Source organism: Diuraphis noxia, unplaced genomic scaffold (genome assembly GCF_037042655.1).
Source record: "Diuraphis noxia isolate RWA-SAM2 unplaced genomic scaffold, SU_Dnox_SAM2 contig0004, whole genome shotgun sequence".
NCBI classification, from domain to species: Eukaryota; Metazoa; Arthropoda; class Insecta; order Hemiptera; family Aphididae; genus Diuraphis; species Diuraphis noxia.
The window spans coordinates 33702257-33722440 of NW_028301714.1; the positions used below are offsets into that span (position 1 = coordinate 33702257).

At 29.2% G+C, this 20184-nt stretch overlaps 2 protein-coding genes across 4 annotated transcripts; one reads left to right on the plus strand and one right to left on the minus strand.

Moving 5' to 3' along the window:
• Window positions 1-1417: 1417 nt before the first annotated feature.
• On the plus strand, window positions 1418-2791 carry LOC149055982 (zinc finger MYM-type protein 1-like). Of its 3 annotated transcripts, none has more exons than XM_089226775.1 (2): window positions 1418-1750; window positions 1802-2791. In XM_089226775.1, the coding sequence occupies exon 2, from the start codon at window positions 1925-1927 to the stop codon at window positions 2171-2173; it is 249 nt and encodes an 82-aa protein (XP_089082901.1). In that variant the 5' UTR covers window positions 1418-1750; window positions 1802-1924; the 3' UTR covers window positions 2174-2791. The 3 variants fall into 3 exon arrangements, with proteins under 3 accessions (XP_089082901.1, XP_089082899.1, XP_089082900.1); XM_089226773.1 differs by having other exon boundaries at window positions 1812-2791; XM_089226774.1 differs by having other exon boundaries at window positions 1832-2791.
• Window positions 2792-5751: 2960 nt separating this feature from the next.
• LOC107168305 (nuclear RNA export factor 1-like) lies at window positions 5752-17297 on the minus strand. The gene is made up of 14 exons (XM_015517666.2): window positions 16709-17297; window positions 13402-13639; window positions 13068-13152; window positions 12918-12998; window positions 12714-12818; window positions 12480-12636; window positions 12218-12417; window positions 12049-12155; window positions 11270-11306; window positions 7444-7691; window positions 7191-7365; window positions 6949-7125; window positions 6372-6886; window positions 5752-6180 (listed from the first exon to the last, which is right to left on the minus strand). The coding sequence occupies exons 1-14, from the start codon at window positions 16971-16973 to the stop codon at window positions 6087-6089; spliced, it is 2484 nt and encodes an 827-aa protein (XP_015373152.1). The 5' UTR covers window positions 16974-17297; the 3' UTR covers window positions 5752-6086.
• Window positions 17298-20184: the final 2887 nt, after the last annotated feature.

Genomic DNA, 20184 nt, shown 5'->3' on the forward strand with positions numbered 1-20184 from the left:
TGCCTTTTTTTGTTCCTATAACTTCCGAATCTTACTGATTATCATTCGTTGATTATCTAATTATTGTAAATAATTTTACGATTACGGTCAACACTCGACTTATAGTGCTTTTTATGGTTGCATCTTGCATCCTAGTTCCGTCCCTATTAATAAAAAGGTATATACCAACTATTCAGTCCCAGTTTTTAAAAAAAAGGTATATACTAATTCCGTCCTTACTCCTTAGTCCTTAATCATTTTTATAATTTAGTTTTAATAATTTGTATAATTATAAAAAAAAATATAAGTATTCATATTATTTACATTTTCATAAATTAATCGTAATAATATTTATATATGTATACAAATTCAGTATAATACTTAATATAAATTTATTTTTAATAATTAAAATTTTACATTTTTCACTGTACATATTATTATATTGTATTATTGTATAATGTATATTATTCATTTTTAATTATATTAAATGACACGAACACTCATAAATAACGACTGAAAAGTTTATTTGGTTCAATAGCTGAAATAATATTATCTTTATTTCTAAATAATATGATATTGTTATTTATTAAATTTGACACGGGACGGAATTAGTATAGGTATCTATTTAAAAAACCACGGACGGAACTGGTATATCTTTAAATTGCATTTTTATATTTGGGATGGAACTCGGATGCAGCCCTTTTTATAAAATATTTGCATTGTTTGATTGATATTTTTTATACATTTGTAACGATTCCCAGGCGGAAGATCAATGGATTGATGGTCAGATAGACAGTACTCATTGAAATATTGTTAAATTGTATAAATGTATTCCAAATAAATTAAGTCCAAACATTTATTTATTGAATAAAAAATCGACCAAGTCCAAATAATTGAAATGTGGATGAGCGAGATGTAACTATTTGGTGTGATCTTCTGGTCGTATTGTCGCTAGTCGTCATAATATTGTGACTTGCTGTGGATAGAATCCCTATTATAGTCACCGCTATATTTACCATTTACTATCACCGCATGTTTCATATTCGTGGTCAAAAAGCAATCGCGTATTCACGTGGCTACACACACCGGATGTCCCTTACACACATATATTTTATGGTGTAGTGTTAGATTTACGCTAAACGCACAACTCCTGCGCGACCTACTTTAATGAATATCCATATGAGTATGATGAATATAATTATAACGTCGCGTGATTTATTATTATTATTAACATAATTAGTAATTATTAATTACGCTGTTACGCGCTATCGCCATTGTCATTATATTCTACGTATAGTATAGATTTATAGGTATAGTCCATTGATTAGGGCCAGTTGTACTGTCTACGGTTAAACTTCGATTACGCTTAATCAGCTGATAACAGATATTTATTATTTAACCGTGCAAATTCGGCCGATTAAACTCCGGTTAACTTTAATCAGAGACGGTACAACTGGCCCTTAGTCGCAGATCGCTACACATTTTTGTGCTTTTTAATATTTTCGTTTTATACAATAAATTTCAGTTAGTTATCAGCAGCCGTCGCGAAAGGTCATTAACCGCCGTCTCTGCCTGTGCCACATGCCCACAACACCACGCAATTTTTATAGATCTGTGTTTGTAATACAATTAATGCAGAATTGAAAGTCTATCAATCATCATAAATAGCCTCAAATGTCCAACCGCAATACACTCAGTGGCGTAGCTATCATCGGGCAAAGCAGGGCAGTGCCTTGGGGCCCCTAGAGCTTAGGGGCCCTCAGAGCACTTGGTAAGTTTTAAAATACATCCGTAAAATAATTGAAATAAAATTGAAAAAAAGGTTGTAATAGGACCAAATTTTTCGCTCCAGTTTCTCAATGTTTACCATCCAACTTTTCCTGAATTAACTGAGACGTGTAATGTTTACCAGTTATGTAAGGATATAATAACCAAATTTGGAGTGATGGAACGTGATATAACAGAAGTGTTCATGGCAATTTTACTATTTTATACCATTCCCGTAACTTCAGCAGGAGCTGAAAGATCCTTCAGCAAACTAAAAATAATCAAAAATTATCTTAGAAATAGTACCGGACAAGATCGACTCAAATATTTATCATTGATTGCAGTTGAAAACAAGGCAGCTTCAAAATTGGATTTAAGTGAAGTGATAGATCAATTTGCTAATATTAAAGCTCGTAAAAGATTATAAATTTGATTTGATAGCCTTTATTTTATTTTATTTGATTAGATAGAATTAATAAATTAATAATGATAAAATTTTAATATCAATTTATTATCTGTTTATTATTTTCATTAATGGTTGTATAGAGGTATTTATATTTTAAACAACAATATAACGTAAGCATAATGAGGTTTTTCCTATTATATAGAATTAAAGAGCCTAATTTATTAATTGCCCCGGGGCCCATTCCCATCTTGTTACGCCACTGAATACACTAGTATTAAATTGGAACCCCAACCGATTAAATACCTAATAATAGAAATATTTTGTTAGTATTCATCACAATATAGATATTGCTTGCATAACCGAAACCCACTTACCACACACTGACAAAATTAAATTTCCCAGTTACAAAATATCTCGCGCAGACCGAGTCACACAAGGTCGTGCTATAAGCGGCGTAGTAGCCTTTATTAGTTCGCAACAAACTTGTACAACTACAAATGCCTATAACCGGTCTAAAGAGTCTGGAAGCAGTATCAGTTCTGCTAAACATTAATAATAGGTAGATTATGTTCCATGTTCGGAAGTGCTTATCAACCACCCAGCCGTAAAACGCATATCGCTGACCACGATAAGGTCCGGGGGCTTCTACACTATAAATTCTAGCAAGACCAAAATTATTAAAAAATATATATATAGAAGAACCTATAAATAAACTATAATAATGTAAAATAACAACAGGACTAGACGTGTGACGATGGCATTAACTATTTATAACCGCGTGTTTTGATAAACCCGACAACGCGTCACACACTGCAGCGGTGGCGGTAAAATTGTGTCCAGCCTCCGGCTTTATTTTGCCGTAATCGCCACCGCCACCTCAACGAGTAGGTTAGGTTATCTTACTTACTTTTTATGTTATTGTTAAGTAAGTAACATAGGCGGAGATCCCGTGAAATATTGAGAGTACCAAACGTACATGGTTGGGCTTCCTCACTCACCAAATGGAAAATACTATTCCCCGGGCGCATATTACCAAACCATTTATGGTCCCTTTTAAGAAGCATAATAAATTATTAAGAAACACGTATCAAATATCAATGAATCATAACATATAAATCATAATTTATTAGGTGTAACCGTGTAACTTTAGGTTCAATTAGATATCAATACAATAAAATTCAAATTCAAATTTTCAAATACAATTTTGTATTTAATTTTAGTTAATAGGTAAGTTAAAAGTTTACATAACAATCCGTCCCATGCGTTCCCCTTAAAAAAATAAGTAGGGGTACGCTAGCGTATCCAAAAATTAATTAAGGTACTCAGTCCCCCCCCCAAGTCAACCATTGTAAGCACGTCTTTTGAAAAGCACTGTCATATACTGGTGCCGTATTTGTTGATATCTCAAAGACTTTCTACTAAGTATGGCACACAAGACACAGTCTTATGTTCAAATTAAAAAGTATAAAACACACCAAAATAATTATTTTATATCATTAAACCCTTTCTTTCAAACAGACAATTTTCAGTTAAAATAAATGATAACTTCTCCAACCTCCAACTTATTACAGCAGGCGTACCTCAAGGCTCCAAGCTGGACCCTATCTTATTTACCATTTACATAACTGACATACCACAGTCACCACGCACCAACATTGTCCTTTTCGCAGATGATAAAACCATTGATTATAGTGAATCTCGTAATTTAGAAGGGTTAACTCGTAACCTACAGAGCCACTTAAATGTATTTGTATTAACAGCATGGTGTAAAAACTGGAAGATTCAAATAAATGCCTCTAAAAGCACAGCAATTATTTTCAGGCTCCGTCATTACTTTACTCCACTGCCACTAAAATTCGACAACGTGCCCATACCTTGGAAACAGTCGGTCAAATACCTCGGGGTGTTACTCTCGATAAGAGGCTCATCCAGCCTCACTTATCAACAAAACTACAATAACTAGCATACCAACGTCTATCAATGATATTTCCAATAATAAACAAAAAATCAGTCGTTCAACAAAAATGTTCAATACTAATATACCAGCAATTACTACTACCGATAATTACTTATGCGTGCCCAATTCGGGAAAACTGTTCGGTTACACGCTTGAATAAAATCCAAATTTTTCAAAATAAAGTGTTAAGAATTATTACAAATGCTCCATGGTTCATTCGTAATGATATTAAACATATAAAGACCACCAAATTGTTATAATTGAAGACCTCATACCTACGCACTTAAAATAAATTTCCATAGCTCATTATTCAACTCAACAAGCTCGCTTCACTATAAACTTCATATCCATCCACCACTTCAATGACGTCTAAAACGCGGCCGCCCTCACGACCTAATTAGTTAAACTCAACTTCTAGTCTCTAATCTGTATATGTTTATTGTTGTTAAATAATTTTGTACTAAGTTATTGTAATCATGTAATTATTTAGTTCACTTATGTTTATACATTAGTTCAATTACTAATATGTATATTTATATTTAACTTTCCTTTTAAAATAGCCACAAATTAATATGTTCTCTATTATCCATAGATGTAGAATTGCTCATTATAATACTCATAAAATCGAATGATAAATAAATCATATTTTTTACCTCTCATGTTTTTGCCAATACTATACCGAGGGAAATAATTTAGCCGGACCGATTAGAGAACGACAAATCCTTATGTGTTTGTCTTCGTCTTACAAACGTACAACATACCAAATTTGAGTTCAGTATTTAGAACCAATTTTGTGTTATTAGTTTTAATGTTCCAGTATCCAGTGAATTTACCAATTATCAAAAATAAAAGATAGAACATTATCAGTATTCTCTCATCAGTTCTTTACGATATTTTATTTTTTAATAGCAAGTTATGACCAACAAGTATGTTCCTATGTAGGTAAAATATAAAAATACCTATGACTCGCTTAAAAATTAAAATAACACAGATAATGTTCTTACCTCAAAGTTTGACGATAAGTCAAATATAGTATCAAAATTAACAACACCAAATCCGTTCTAAAGTTCTTCAGAACGGTCTAAACGCAAATTTGGTATGTTGTATGTTTGTATAAGACAGACAACCATAAACATATGTAATATGTCTATGCATACAACAAATGCTGGTGTGGGGTCCTATCGAGAGGATGACTACAACGAACTGTCTGTATTCTCTCTTTGACCCAAGCACGAAATGATATACAAAATAACGCATTCAAGAAATTATTTTCATGTTTTTGAGTGTATGGCATGAATATGTCTAAATATTGTCTAAAAACATTTTATTATTCATTTAAATTTAAATTTTGTTTTCTTATGTTCAAATTCTAAAACAAAATTAAATAGTGTACCACATAAAATCTAAAACCAATAAATCAAACATTTAAAAATATTATTCTCTTGAATTTTAATGTGATTAATGATTAATGATTATACTCCAATACTCAAAAATCGTGATTTTAAGTGTATACGGTTCATGTAGCGCGTGCATCTGAGAGGAGAAAACAAATATTACGCTGACAATGACACCTGCATATGATTGGCAAATAACTTATATTTTATACATTATACTCTAATTAGTAATTTGTATACAAGTTGAATAATAAAGTGATAATTTTATATTTTATTAAACTCAAATCAATACCTAGGTATATTATAAATGCTTAGGTATATTGTAGTTATCTGGTTTCAATATAAACTTAATCCAAACTTTAAATATAAGCTAATATAAGTTATTAACTTAGTAATCAATAACATTTATAAATACATTACATTTAAAGTAGATGATACAGATATCAGACTTTATAATATGCCGGTAAACAATACTAAAAACGTAAAAAGTAATTATAATAATAAAACTAATGCATTAACAGATATATTAAAACATCTACTTTAAATAATAAAATATATTATATAATAATAATTTAATCTTAAATTAATGTTTATAGGCTACTGAAGGAATATTTGATTTCAGTTTTAAATAACACAATGTAGCTTTGGAAAAATCCCAATTATTTTCAACTAAACACCTACAAAAAAATTTAGAAAAAAATTAATAATAGTACAATACCTTAATGTTTTTATAAAATTAAATTTAAGAAAATTTATTTTAGCTAATTTTCATAGGTAAGTGAACAATTAAAACAAAATATATTTTAAAAGATAGTTTAACAATATTATAAAATATACCAATTAATGAATATTGATACATGCATCTTACTTTTTTGACCATTTATCATTCATTCCAGACTCTTTTGAAAACCTCTTGATCATTAACAATTCATTATTAGAATTTTCAATATGATTACTAGAAGAATTTAAATGCATTTGGGTTGACGTTGTCTCTATTGGTTTTGTGTTGGGTATTGGAAATGGTAATTTAGAATTGGATATAGGACATGATGAATTTAACTGTTGGGAATTTAATAGAATATCAGCTGTTGCTGTTGTAGGGTGATTCTGTTGCTGGTCAGATGATTGTGAGTTCTGAATAACAGATGACTGAAAATTTGATTGAGAATCTAATGTATGCTGAGGTTTCTTAGGTGATGACGGTGGAGAGAGTTGTTTGAATAAATGAGATATTGATGATGAACAGTTGGGTATGGCTGTCTTGAAAACTAAAGTTGATAATACATCAGGCAATGTATCCTCTATGGTCGTTTGTAAGCTGTTTCTATTACATGTATTATCCGTCATTGTTGGCTTAAAAATATAGAACCGTTTGGTTGATTCCTAAAAATGCAAATTTACAAAAAACCTTATCAAAAAAATTAAACCAACAACTATTTACTTACTGTCGCTAACTCAGAGGTGACTAATGTTACAAACATCATGTCACTTAATATAATCCAACCATTTACAGCAGGAACCAAACAAAATGTCCTACAAAATGATCGAAATACTTGATAATTGTGATTTTCATTAAATTCTTCAGCAAACACACCGTTCACTACAACCTGAATCATTGCAGACTTAGGGGAAAAAAAGAATTGTTTTAAAATTAAATTAAATCAAAACAAAAACTTTTAAAACTTACACTTGCAAATGGTACATCAATTATGAACGAGCCAAAGTCGTGTTTTGTTTTGGGTAATTTTTCTAAAATGCCTATAATATTTGCATTACCTTTGAATATAAAGCTGTTTTTATTTTGGTTAGATATCAATAAATTTCGACTTTTTGGCATGTAATCTGCCAGACTACCTGGGTTACTAAAATTCATTATGATATACATAATTAAAATATAAAATTTCTGAAGATTTCATGTAATAAGTTTTTAAAATACATACTATTTTTTTAGTAAACAACTGGATAATGAAAACGTGGCATTTTCATGATAGGCTTCTAATACCGTTTGTCTGGATAATTTATGATCATACTGTTCATAGTATTTTTTTAGGAATAATTCTACTAAAGTCATCAATGGATTTGATTGTATTAAGTTGCAGTCATACTGAAGTATTGGGTAACTATTTCCCAGGTTGATTAGCATTTTCAACTTACTAACAACGGACAAAGGAGGCAAATGTAAATTATCCTAAAAAAAGATAATATTATTCATTTGACAACCAGGGTTATTTTTTTACAAATTAGTTATTTCTTTATAATAGTATATGTCAAGTTTAAATTCAAACTAAATAGAAATATTTTTTTTAAGATATCAAAGAAAATTTTTAAGAAAGATAGGTACTATAAAATAGTAATCAACAAATAAAATAAAGAAATCAGTTTATACCTTAGACTGGCTTACTATTTAAATCTTTACAGGTATCCAAATGCTGATATATAAACTAAATTTATAACAAATGTGTCATTCATAATCATTTGGTTTTTTTAAGACGCACACAAATACAAAATTATATTGGATACAATGAATTGTTAGAATAAACAAAATTGGATTATATGTATGAGAAAGATATTCATGTTATCATATTTTATTCTCAAAATAACTTAAATAAAAGATCTAGATTTATTATTTTATTGCCTATTTAAAACATAAAACCTATTCACACCCATCTATGGTCAGTTTTTATGGACTCTTAAGTCAATAAAAATAATACATATATGATATTAAGAGGACACTACACACCCATTAGTTGTCTCTGTCTTACAAGTGCATAACATTGCAAATTTACGCTCCGCAGATAATGTTTAGCTCTGTTAGTTTAAAAATAGAGTGAATCGACCTATTATGAAACTTGATGTTAAGAACATTGTCTGTGTCTGATGTGGGTATTTTACGATAGTTCAATTTTGTAAAAGTTATGTGTATAGAAAAAAAGCATAAATTACTTTTAACAAAGTTATCGTAAAAAACTCACATACAAACATAGTTAAAGTTCTTACCGTCGAATTTCATAACATCTGCTAAGCTTAAATTTGCTATGTTACAAACTTGTAAGACAGAGACAACAAATATGTGGGTAGCGTCCTCTTAATATAATATACTGTTATGTTATAACTTATAAAAATTTGAATATTAATAATAAAATATTACAGTGTTGAAGGTAAAAATTATTTAAAATTATTTAAACATATTGTATTATTGTAGTAAAATAAATTACAATAATATAAGTATAAAAATATCGTAAAATTTACTTGGTAGTATAGGTGTTAGACAATCTTCTACCGGAATTGTTTTTCTTATATGCAATGATTTACATCATAAAATTTTAATATATCACACTGATTGCTGTGACTAATAGTAGAATTACCTACTTATACCTCTTTTTATTTTTGATTTTGCTATAAAAGCTATTTATTTTACTGGTTAATTTTTAACTAAAACATTGAATTTATTATATTATTAATATTTTGTTATTATAATAGTATACAGGGTGATTCTTTTATCAAACAACACTCATTATTTAAAAAAAGTATTTACTTTTTTCAAAATATTTTTTTACATGGTTTCAAGTTGTTAAAAATCAACATTTTTATTAAAAAATTATGATTTAAAATGCTTTTTATTCTAATCATTTTTTAAGTTTTTTACTTTTTTGAATGGCAACATAGTTTTAATTTCGTATTCCAAGGCAGAATATTTTTCTAAGTATTTTGGTTCATAAAAATTGAATTTAGCGCTAGTAGTTTAAGAGTTATAGGTATTTAAAGTTTAGATTCGCAGAGTGGAGTGTAACGGGGTTACCCCGCAAAATGTTTGTCCACTATTCCGCTTGTCTAAACTTAAAATACTTATCAACTACTCGTCCTAAATTCAATTTTTATGAATCAAAATACTTAGAAAAATATTCTGCTTTGGAATATGAAATTAAAAAACTATGTTGTCATTAAAAAAAGTAAAAACTTAAAAAATGATGAGGATAAAAAAGCATTGGTTTTTTAACAACTTAAAACTATGCAAAAAAATATTTTGAAAAAAGCAAATACTTTTTTAAATAATCAGTGTTGTTTGATAAAATAATTACCCTGTATTATATTTAAATAATTTATGATTGTTATCAATTTTTGAATTATTAACACTTTTCCATAGCTTAGTGTGAATAGGTTAAAAGTATCAAAAAACAAACACTTAATATGAATGTAAATGTTTTGATACATAGCACAACCATTTGACAAGGTATGTCCTCCTCTTTAAATTATAAAGTCACTCCCACCTTCTACTCAATCTACAAGTCCTATCTATAAGATAGATATTTCTTTGTATGAAATGGTTCAACCATATCTAACATATTAATAATTAAGAACTGAAGTACCGCGAGGAGATGAAGCAATACCTTTCTTGTTTAACCTAGACACATCAGACCAACCTACTTTCAACCTTACCACCATTGGTGACTTTGTTAATGATAAAGCTATCCTAGACCTCCGCCAAGACCCATGTCATTCAACAGGATCCAAATCCACCTTAACATGCTCTCAGCTGGTACAAAGAGTAGGGATTCAAACTCAAGAAATCTAAATCTGTCCACTACACATTCACACTAAGAACCATAAGCTGCTCCCTATCACTCAATAACCAACTTTTCCCAACTTCCCAAATGTTTGTTACCTAGGTTTATATTTAGATCGCTATCTCACATAGACAAAAAATTACTAGCCCTCAACAATCATCAAAGACAGCTTCGCCTCTTCATTTCGTTTAAATATGTCACACTACATAATAAAATGATTATCTACAAGCTACTCTTCAAACCTATCTGGTCTTACTGAATTCAACTTTAAGAGATCAGTCAAAGACTCAAATATCAACAGAACCCAAACATATCAAACCAAATGCCTCTAGCAGATAACTCCTTTTTATGTATAAAATTATATATAAAAAGTACCCACGACAATATTTTAATTTAGATAGTCTAAAACTTTGCCAAGATTCTTTACAAACGCTTCCACCTTAAACTACAAAGTCACTGAAATCCCCTTGTCCAAAATCTTTCTTGCCGTACAATCCCACGTCTAAAGTCTAACTGTTGCTATGACTTACTAGTCAACTAGTCAATAAACCACTACTACTCAATACTCATACCATGAAATACTTTTAGTGAATAATTTCTTCAATCAAGCCAGCCAAGCTCTCTAATGTATACCTCCATTATACTTATTCTAAAAAATTTTATACAGATTGAACAAATTAAAATAAATGACAAAAAAAAATATTGATATTATCATTGTTTATAAAATACAATAATATAGCTGGAATAGTTTTAAGTTTACATTAATTTTTTTTTTTTTTAATTACACAATAATTTATTAGAATTGTTTTTCTTTCTTAAAATATCTAATTTCGTTCAAATCTGAAAGTCAAATGTTTAACAATTAAGTTGTGCTTATAAATATTTTTGGCAGAATTAATTTCTTAAGAGGAATCTCTTGTATTTTCAGATTTATACATAATCTATTGATACTTCAAATTGTTATTTTTAGATGACTAAGTCACTTATATTCAAATATTACATAAGTACTAAAACAGCTCATGTTTGGATCATCATATTTTAAATTTTAAACCAATTAAGATGTGTTTACCTTCATCATATTATTCTTATATGATAAAAACTGTCATAATATTGTAAGGCTAGTTATATCAAGCTATTAGTCTAATAGTTGTTTATCTATAAGAAGCATAATAAGATATAATGATATCAACTTTGAACTTACCAACTCGATTAGCATAGGAAATAATTTTTGTATATCCCTGAAATAATAAAAATTACATATTATTTGTATGGTATATATATTAAAAAAACATAATTTAAATGGGACATAGTATTAATCCACAATAATAAAACACTAATACAATAATAGACAGTGATACACTATTTTATTTAAAGTTATCATAGTAATCTTTCCAAACAAACTGTGTAAAATGTTCTTAATATAATCCATTGACTCTCTACTTTTAGGTAGTAAGGCTTTAGGTCTTAGGACATCACTTTGGTATAAATGATGTATTATAAAGTTTAATTAAAGCAGACATAAAACAATGAAGTAAGTCATCATACTTTTAAATTAAGTGTCGGACGAATAGTATTTTGGATATTATTATTATACTATCATTAGCTTAAAGTATTAAAATAAAATGTTCTGGATTTAGAAAATGCCATCTACAAGTGATAAAACAGATATAATTTTATTAGAAAAGTTGAATTTGATTTATTAATAGGAATTACATTAGTTTATCTTAGTTCACATTGAGTTAATGTGATAAACAACTGATTATAAACATGACAAAGAACATTTATAAAGAAGTTATTTTTTTCATATTATAACTTAATTTTTCACAATCAGTCGGTAATAATTTTACCGGTCAAAGAATTTAAGGAAATAAAAATATTGAAATAGTATGTATCGTTCACTTTTCTAAAACATAGGCTTAAAAACAAAATTGGATGTTTATTGTTAAAAATAAAAGAGTTGCTTTATTTATATTTGCTCACCGTCTGTAATAATCTTTGTCCATTAAATTGCATACTGGATTTCTGGATAAATGGAGTACTTCAATTGTATAGCCCAATAGACTCCTTAGTTCATTTAAATCAGACAACTGCAATAAAAATAATCTTAGTATATTGGTCCAATAAAAGTAAAAAATATAGAACACATTACTTTGTTATCAGATAAATCTAACACTTTCAGTTCAGGGAACAATCTACGTATCCATGTAAGCCCTTCACCTAAATATATGTAATTTTTGGCAAGATTCAAACAATATAAGTCATGCTTGGTATATTGAGCAGCCATATTGAGTGCTGCTAAAAGAATGGCAGGTCGATTTAATGGTACAAATAGTTGATTATTGGTAAACACTAAAATAAAAATAATTTTTTTTTAAAACAATTAACTTATAATGAAATACATTTTTACATACATGAAGAAGCATAGAATTGTGACAAATCTAAACTCCTGGTACTAGAATTGTAACGAATCACCATTGCCTCCATAATTTTCTCTTTAACTTCACTGGATACTGGTGTGAATGATAGAAGACTTCTTTTGGGAATATATGGTAAGACCTTTATAACCAACTAAATACAAATATTTTATGTTAAAATATATTTTTAAAACTCAATCACACTTCTACATCTAAACAATTTAATCTTACTTTTCGATCATCTCTTTGTGTTATCTTACGGCTAGTATTATGCAATGCTATAGCAACTTTATAGTCATCAACAAGAAATCTTAATGAATTATCAGAATAGTGTTTCTATAAAATGAAATTATATATTGAGAATTAAACTATTGTATAAGTATTATATAAAAACTAATATAAGAAAAAGTAATTAATATTAAATAACATAGATACATTGTATGGATAAAATAATACTGGTGATATATGAATTTTAATTTTTTTCAATACTTCATCAAATTCTTCTGCATTTGTCACCTTGAAAACCATAACAGTTATTATTTAAACATATTATGTACAATGGATATATTAAAAATCACAACTTACAATTATTGAATACCAACCAGTTAAGCTTTCTTTTACAGAGCAAGAAGAGTTTTTGAAGCTGTTATTACCACCACGGCTATGATTCCTTTCAGAAAAAGATATAACATTCAATTTTAATAATCATGTGTGTTTTTCTTTTATAAATAGGTATTTTAAAGGATGTAGCCAAAGAGAACTTCCAATCCCACATTCATGGCTAACAACATATAAATGTATTGTAGGAGTAAAAATTTAAAAATTAACTTGCTCCCTCCCTTAATGATATTTTTAGTTATTCCCTTACCTATTATAAGTACTAGGTATATTAAATATTTAAAAAAAAAAACTAAAATACCTTTGATGAAAATTATTTCTGGATGATCTATTATGTTTTGAAAGTTCAACATCTAATTGATTATGAACTAAGCCGGTTTTATTGTCCCAGTTTTTACAAATAGTTTTATCTCCATAGTTGTATGGTTTGAATGAAACATTTTGATTATAACTTTGACGATGTGGGCAGCGTCTACTTTTTTGAATAATGTTAGGCCTTGAAGTATATTTATCTCTAACATTATTTACATGTTCATTATCTGAAAATTAGTGCCATAGATTGCATAAATAGTTATAATTAAAATATTGACTAAACATTTAAATGTTAGCGGTAATATATGAAATACGTTATTTTATAGAATAACTATTTGGTTATTCTATAAAACTCCTGATTATGCTCGTTAATATATTAACTACACAGTTTTATCAGTTAATATTACATACAATACTAGTTGGAACTTCACTAATGTATGAAATTTAAATCGTAAAATAGATGACCGGGACTAGATTCGATAAGTATCTTTGTTGTGTAGAATTGTATGTTTATGTTTGTAATTCATGTAAATCAAATTGTAAATACAAATCCATAGTATTGTTAAAAAAAAAATAAAATAGAAATTTAGAATTTTGTTTCCTGAAAATACTTGTTTACATTATGTTATTTCATAATGTGTAACAATAAAATGGAATGATAATTTATAAAAAGTAAATTATTTATTACTCAATAATATTAATAATTTTGATTACATCACGGTGTTTAAAAGGAATTATACGAACAATAAATAAATTAAATAAAAATAAAAATAAATATTTAAATTTAATAAGATTTTTAAATTATACCATAACGCAAACATAATTGAAAGATATTTAGAGGGTAATGACTAATGAGTAAAAAAGTGTACCTTATTTCATGGGACACGTGGTATAGAAATAGATAGATTCAATAATAGTTTTAAATACATTACCTAAACCGTTATTGTTAGTTTATAAAATATCTAGTTAGTATATAGAATAACTAGTTATTTTATAGAATTACTGAATTTCATAAATTAATGCTAACATATATAATATATATATATATATATATATATATATATATATATAGAAACATTAAAATATATATCATTGGTACTTAGTTAAATACATAAATAAATAATTAAAGTAATTAAACACAAATAATAGGCTCATTTTAATAAACAATTTTTTTTAAATAATACTTTAATATTATGTTAAAGTACATTTTTTTTTTTGAAATAAAATTAAAAAGGTAATAATAATTATATACATCAGACAATTTCTTATTTCTGTATAATACGTGGGTTGTTTTAAAAGCCATGTAATCATAAATGCATATAACCATAACATATATATTAATTAATATATTTATAATAACTGTGTACATATACGACATAGGTAGAATAAAATGAAGTAGTCAAAGATCAAATCAACAGAAAAACAAAGAAAGTCAACATTCGAATTAATGTATAAAAATAACTCAACACTAATTATTTATATTGTTTATTATCGATTATATTTAATGGAATCTTTTTTTGTAAATCATTTCCTATAAAAAAAAACCTAACCTAACCTTTTATTGTATTTGTTTTAGGTATTATTAATTTTCCCCGTCTACCTATTAATTAGGTATCTATATTTATTCATAAGTATATAAATCTCGATATAAATGTATACAATTCTAAAATGGGAACTGGTATTACTATTTACTATTTAAATATTAATTTAGTATTTACTGTTTACTGCTATTTTAATCCGATAACTAACGAGTAAGGATAAGACACTACATTACAACAATAATACTGTAAGGTACTGCACATGCAATATGCTATGGCGTATTCTCATTGTTTAAACTTATAAGTTATACCTAAATTATAATATATATATATATATATGTACATTAAGATAAGTTTTTGTGTTTTTTCACGTTTTCAGATGAGATTTGTTTAGCCCTCAATGCAAACCACGAAAGTATATAACAAATCGGAATAAAGTTTATAAAAATTGGGTACCTTCACGGATTCACCGAGTACAGAGCATGAAAATATAGATCATATTATATTTTGTCATGGTACAAAAAGTGTATCAGATATTATGTGAAAATTAGTTAAAACAAAATGTCGTTAATTTAAACTACGAAGAGACAAAAAACAAGAATAAGGGATAAAATCAAATACGTTGAAAAGACTATGTACGAAAAATTTAATTTTTTTTAAAAATTCTAATCGTAACATTACATCATGGATACATTGGAAAGAAAGCACGCCTAAATTACCATGCACCTATTACGTGTGTTGCACAGCTATGAAATCTACTTAAAACAACAAGGTAAAGCTACTGGCTCGGTGGCGCAAGACTTATACATTTCACAAGAATATTAGTCATGGTTAATATTAGTATATGGTTGTTTCCGGTTGTCTCCGTCTAACAAGTCACAAACGCGTACTATATAGCAAAACTGTTTTGCGCGGGAAAGGACCGAAAAAGCCCGGGAAAAAGCTATATTATACAGTCATAACTAAGAAACAAAACTGTGTTATGCAACATAGTTTTCATTTTTTCGATATCACAAATACAAAAAGTTCTTATTGTTTAAAAATTCATTATTTCCCCGATTATTTCAAACTTGAATAACTTTTTTTATATATTTGGTATCGAAAAAATAATTAACAATGTTGCATGACAAAATGTTATTTCTTATATACCTAGTTATGCATTTATGAGTGTAACTATTATGGTAAGTTGCAATTCTCTTCGCTCTCGGTTCTTCCGCACGCTAAACAGTTAGTGCTATGTAGTATGTTGTACGTTTAGAGTTGTAAGACGTTAAAATATAATTCAATATGCGGGTGGGGCTTTTCTTTTTATTCTTGCGAGATTAGAAAACAATATACAAATACAATTAAAACATAATAAATAAATGTGCGATGAGATAAGAAACATGAATTAAAATTATCTATACATATTATATAAATTCTCTGAAAAAACAAGTCTGAAACATGAAAACGGCGCAAGTTGGCCCATCGACCCGGCCATAACGAAATTTGTCGTTTTTCCAGTAACCGAGTACCGAGTAGCGCTAGAGGCGGGTTAAGACATTTTTTAGAGGCAAGTCTAACATTCTACATACTCACTCCAACTCGATAAAGGCATTAAGTACTGACTTAATCTTGACTTACTGACAGTAAGTTACTGTTGTAGTAGGTAAATACAAAAATACTACTTAATTATTACCTAACCCATAAACAATTTCGATTTCCCGATTCTTGTTTACCCCTTTCGCCAATGAGCAGTCTGTTAAACTCAATACTCACGTGTGCGGACGTCGAAGTTCGAAGACGGTTTGTGACGGTCGGTATCTGACTGTCTAATAAATCGATCGGTGTCAACGTCAAACGGATTGCGGCGGTCGGCATCGATTCGTCTGCGGCGGTCAGTATGGTGTCGGCCGTGGCGGTCGGCATCGTATCGGCCACGGCGGTTGGTATTGTGTCGGCTTCGACGACGATCAGTATAAGGCCGGCTGCGGTGGTCAATATCACGTGGTCGACCACGTCCGGTGGCGTCTGTGTCGGCCATAATCGTTGTGACTTTGTCAGTGTCCGAAATACGGACACGTGGAAAACGGGTGGCGAAAGTGCGTAGGGCAACACATAAAGCACACTATGGCATTGAACGATAAATTTGATTTCTATACAGCAACAATACGGACAATTCAGTATACTATACTATAGTACGACTGACAGTTGTATAGCATACGCCATCAAGGATCAACATCACCGTATCTTCAGCTGCGGACCGTAATATACAGTACAGTCACTAGTCAGTACTTCAGTAGTCACTACTCAGTACTCACTACTTCGCTAGTCAGTACACCGTGCCGTGCCACCGTGGTCTGTTCTCCTTCTCTAATGTACTGCGGTACTACGGTAGACCGGTAGGCGAGCGTCGGCGACCGGCCACCGAGTGGAGTCTATTGATAAGAATGTTATAAATAAACATTAATCGGTATTGCCGTATTAGCTGATAGCGGATCGAACTATACGTGCAAATGCATGTTGGGAGACAAATCATAATAATTAGTAGTGGAAGAGGGTCGGGAACTCGTGGCTGATCTACCGGCCGACGCCGACCGTGTCACTGTCATAATATACCTACCTATTTATAGTTTATACATTGTATTATATTCCATAAGAATAATATTAATACCTATTTCTATTATAAAGTCATATACCAGATATACCCTTCCACACGATACATATTTATTTATATTTATACAGTAGATACATATTATAACATTCATATTTAATTCTATGGAAAAATAGGAAATAATTTAAATACACATACTATTAATGTAAATTGTCACAATTTTAAATCTTAGCTCACCCATTACGCATTATTAAAAAAAGTATCTCGCCCGAGATTTCGGATGAGGAGGAGGGTGTTAAGCCCAAAACCCCACTCCCTAGATACAGCACTGACTGGCAATAATATTTGTCACATAGTCACACACTCACACTGTCACACCTCACACAGTCTCGCTGATGAACAGTCACCTAGATCCTCAATATTTTTCATAATTTGGACCTCGTTCAAATAGATCCCTATGATCTAAATAACCATAGGGAACTAGTTGAAACCATCCTAGACCCTAGTTGGGGATCAAAATATTACACATAACCTCCTATGTGGCAGCAATCTATAATATTATTATAAATTAAATGGATTTTATGTTATTTAATTATTTCATACTCGATGTATTAATTACCTAAATGTTATATTTTTTTTTTTAAACAAGTGAATAATTTGATTTGAATATGTATCACCATATTATAAGGTATTACCATTTACTTTATTATTATATATACTTATGCCTTCATCCTCTCATCGAATTAAATTATTAGGAATATAAATATAATATAATAAGAACGTAATACCGCATTTGTCGTAGATCATATTCAGGAATTGTAAAAATAATGAATTATTGAAAACGATAATAAATAATTGGATACCACGAATATAAAGTGGTTTTGTAACAAATAGCAATTATACACAACTTTAATGGAATTATTTTTAGCTGCCAAATTATAGGTATGGCACAAAATATGTTGATGTGCGAGCAGTGGTCACAAATAAATAATAATAACATCAGTCACTGGGCGATACGGTATATTTATAAACTGCAATATTTATTTAGGGTTGTAAATACCTTTCTCCATTGAATATAATACCAATATCTGTATTTGATTAAAGTCTGTATTTAGGGATTTATTATTATCTTGTGCGCATAACGCATTTATTTCTTTGTTATTCATGTAATACTGTCAAATTATATTACATTGTGTATAGGTACTAATTACTAATGTCGATTTTCGTATTTTCGCCGCTAGCATTTAAATAATTAGGTATACATATTTTGTTATAATAGGTACTTATTATAAATTTATATATTTAAATGAGTGTTCAGGATAGTACTAGTGTGAATCTAGATTCAACACCCCATCCACAATCCCACAGTTAATTTTGTGGCTTTTTTGAAATTATCACTAATAAAAATCAGATATCCGGCAAGTGTAAATTATGCGAAAGAAATAAAAAGACAATTAATATTCAAATAAAGAATAGAAACACTTCGGGTTTAAAAATACATTTAATTTCTGTAATTCTGCACATAGGAAAAAGGCACAAATACTTTTTCCTATACAGCAGTCTACACTCTACAAATTACTCTACTTAATTCTACAAACAGCATAAAATAGGGATATATACAGGGCTGGCGAAAGCTATGGGCGACCTGGGCGACTGCCCAGAGCGCCAGCACGGAGGGGCGCCAAACTGAAAATTATTTTTATTTATTTATCTTTTAAAACGCATTAACAATCTATACAATTTGAAATATTCATTATCTAATGTCGTTTTAATTGAAGATGCATCTTCAATTGTCTCATATAAGTCATATTAGTAGAATATAAGAATAATATAACAGTGCATCGATACCGCTGGTTTTGATGTAAAAATAATACACGGAACTATGGAAGCATATCACCGCATTTGTGTGTGTCAATAAAATATATAGAATATAGATGGTCGTAATAATCATTATCTTATTATAATATTTACCCATTTATAAATAAAATCATATAACTAGACGATTAAGGCTAGATTCGTTAGAAAAACCGTGGCGGTAAAACCCATTCGGACCTTACGGTGAAAATACCGCAGAGTAAAGCGTAAATCAAAAAGACACAATTTTATTGTCTGACACACACAATTATTTATTCAATTTATTGTTTTCGACGAGCTCTCGCTCCGTACGGTCTGCTGTGTAATGTCAAATACTCAAATGTATAAGCTAACAAGTAACTGCCAACCATAGGCGCCCGCAGGGGGGTGCAAGCTGGGGCATTTGCCCCTTTGGCTTTTTCAAAATATTTTTTTTAATTGAATGTTTTAAGATAAATGACTATATACTATACAACAAATTTAAAATATAAAATAAGTTGTAATATAGTACATTGTAAACGAGTATAATAAAAAACGTTATTATTTTAAAACACCTAGTAAAATTATAATATTTATCCTCAAATCCTAACATTGCCCCCCCCCCTAGAAAAATTTCTGTGGGCGCCAACAGGTAATCAATATTCATATGATCATATATTTTGTTTAGTAAATTTGTACATAGTATTTTGGTTTCTTTTTTACAATAAATTTCGTTTTAATTAATAAGTAGTTAGTGAAACCAGAAACACAATATTCCTATATTATAGGCAGTGGTGGGCTGGTGGCG